At 43.7% G+C, this 2,331-nt stretch overlaps 1 protein-coding gene across 1 annotated transcript; it reads left to right on the forward strand.

Moving 5' to 3' along the window:
• Positions 1-1,269: 1,269 nt before the first annotated feature.
• Positions 1,270-2,110, forward strand: LOC142442893 (14-3-3 protein zeta/delta). The gene has a single exon (XM_075544348.1). It carries the CDS (start codon positions 1,334-1,336, stop codon positions 2,069-2,071), a length of 738 nt encoding a protein of 245 aa, XP_075400463.1. The 5' UTR covers positions 1,270-1,333; the 3' UTR covers positions 2,072-2,110.
• Positions 2,111-2,331: the final 221 nt, after the last annotated feature.

Consider the following 2,331-nt stretch of genomic DNA (forward strand, 5'->3'; position numbering starts at 1 on the left):
CTACTGTGACTTAGAACTGACTTGACGACAGGATTTTCTGATTTGGTTAATGTCTTGTTGTTGTTGTTGTTGACAGGTTTTGTGAAGTCAATTCTGAGTGAAGGAACCCTGTGTGAGATTAGAACAGCCCCATCGAGTTTTCTTAGCTGTAATGTTTACAAAGACAGAGCACTGGGCCCTTCTCCTGTGGATTTTCCAATGGCTGCTGTAACAATGTGACACCAAATGGGTGGTTTCGTACAACAGAACTTTGTTTGCTATCAACTCTGGAGGTTAGGAGTTTGAACTTGGGGCCATCGGTTCCCGCTGAAGCCTAGGGGAACATCCTTTCTTGCTACATCCAGCTGCTGGTAGCCTTTGTTGTGGCAGCCCAAGTCCTAGCCCTGTCTCCATCTTTCCCTGGATGCCTTCACCCTGTGTCTGTCTTCACATGGCATTCTCCTTATTGTGTCTGTCGCTCTGCGTTTCTATTCCTTCTTAATAAATTTGCCAGTCATATTCAATTCAGACCCGCCCTACTCCAATATGACCACATGTTAACTAATTGCATCTGAGAAGACCCTTTTTCTAAGGTCACTTTCACAGGTACCAGAGGCTAAGACTTCCATAAATCTTTTTAGAGGATGCAATTTAACCAGTGTTATTATTGTTGCTATTTGTTGCTGTTGAGCCAGTTCCAACCAATAGCAGCCCCACGCACAGCAGAGCTAAATACCACCAGTCCCTGCACCATCCTCACAATTGTTCTTATTTTGAGCCTTGTGGCAGTTATATAATCTCCTGTTAACTTGAGGGAAAGGGTGGAGGCACGAAGAAGATAAATAAATAGCTCACTGGAGGCAGGACCCAATCTCTCTGCTGTTGAGACACTCAGAGAGCTAGAGGAGATATGTGGAGACCCATGCCAGCATTGAGATGCTTCCACAGCCACTGGATCCACAAGACCTTCTACCCACTGGCCTGTGATCTTCCTGCATTGGACATCATTGTATGTGCTGTGTGAGTCTAAAGAGGAATTTATGAACTAATATCAGACTTATGGACTTGCTCTGCACTGGGCTGGGCTGTTTTCTCAATATACAATTGTTCGTTTATCTAAAGTTCTCTCTTATACACATATGAATGTCTAGGAATTTTTTTCTCTAGTCAACCCGGACTAACATAAGCCCATTGCAGCAGCCACTGTGTCAATCCATCTTCTCAAAATCCCCTTCTTTTTAATCCCATAAGAGAAAACACAGGAAGAGTCTCAGCCGTGCCGCTGCCACCGCCCAGAGACTGCTGAGCCCCCGTCCATCCGCCGCCACCCACTCCGGACACAGAACATCCAGTCATGGATAAAAATGAGCTGGTGCAAAAGGCCAAACTGGCCGAGCAGGCTGAACGATATGATGACATGGCAGCCTGCATGAAGTCTGTAACTGAGCAAGGAGCTGAATTATCCAATGAGGAGAGGAATCTTCTCTCCGTTGCTTATAAAAATGTTGTAGGAGCCCGTAGGTCATCTTGGAGGGTCGTCTCAAGTATTGAGCAAAAGACGGAAGGTGCTGAGAAAAAACAGCAGATGGCTCGAGAATACAGAGAGAAAATTGAGACGGAGCTAAGGGATATCTGCAATGATGTACTGTCTCTTTTGGAAAAGTTCTTGATCCCCAATGCTTCACAAGCAGAGAGCAAAGTTTTCTACTTGAAAATGAAAGGAGATTACTACCGTTACTTGGCTGAGGTTGCTGCTGGTGATGACAAGAAAGGGATTGTGGATCAGTCACAACAAGCATACCAAGAAGCTTTTGAAATCAGCAAAAAGGAAATGCAACCAACGCATCCTATCAGATTGGGGCTGGCCCTTAACTTCTCTGTGTTCTACTATGAGATTCTGAACTCCCCAGAGAAAGCCTGCTCTCTTGCAAAGACCGCTTTTGATGAAGCCATTGCTGAGCTTGATACATTAAGTGAAGAGTCATACAAAGACAGCACACTAATAATGCAATTACTGAGAGACAACTTGACATTGTGGACATCGGATACCCAAGGAGATGAAGCCGAAGCAGGAGAAGGAGGGGAAAATTAACCAACCTTCCAACTTTTGTCTGCCTCATTCTAAAATTTACACAGTAGACCATTTGTCATCCATGCTGTCCCACAAATAGTTTTTTGTTTACGATTTATGACAGGTTTATGTTACTTCTATTTGAATTTCTATATTTCCCATGTGGTTTTTATGTTTAATATTAGGGGAGTAGAGCCAGTTAACATTTAGCAAGTTACCTGTTTTCATCTTGAGATGGCCAATATGGGGATGTGGAATTTTTATACAAGTTAAAAGTGTTT

This window comes from Tenrec ecaudatus, chromosome 3 (genome assembly GCF_050624435.1).
Source record: "Tenrec ecaudatus isolate mTenEca1 chromosome 3, mTenEca1.hap1, whole genome shotgun sequence".
In the NCBI taxonomy this organism is placed as follows: Eukaryota; Metazoa; Chordata; class Mammalia; order Afrosoricida; family Tenrecidae; genus Tenrec; species Tenrec ecaudatus.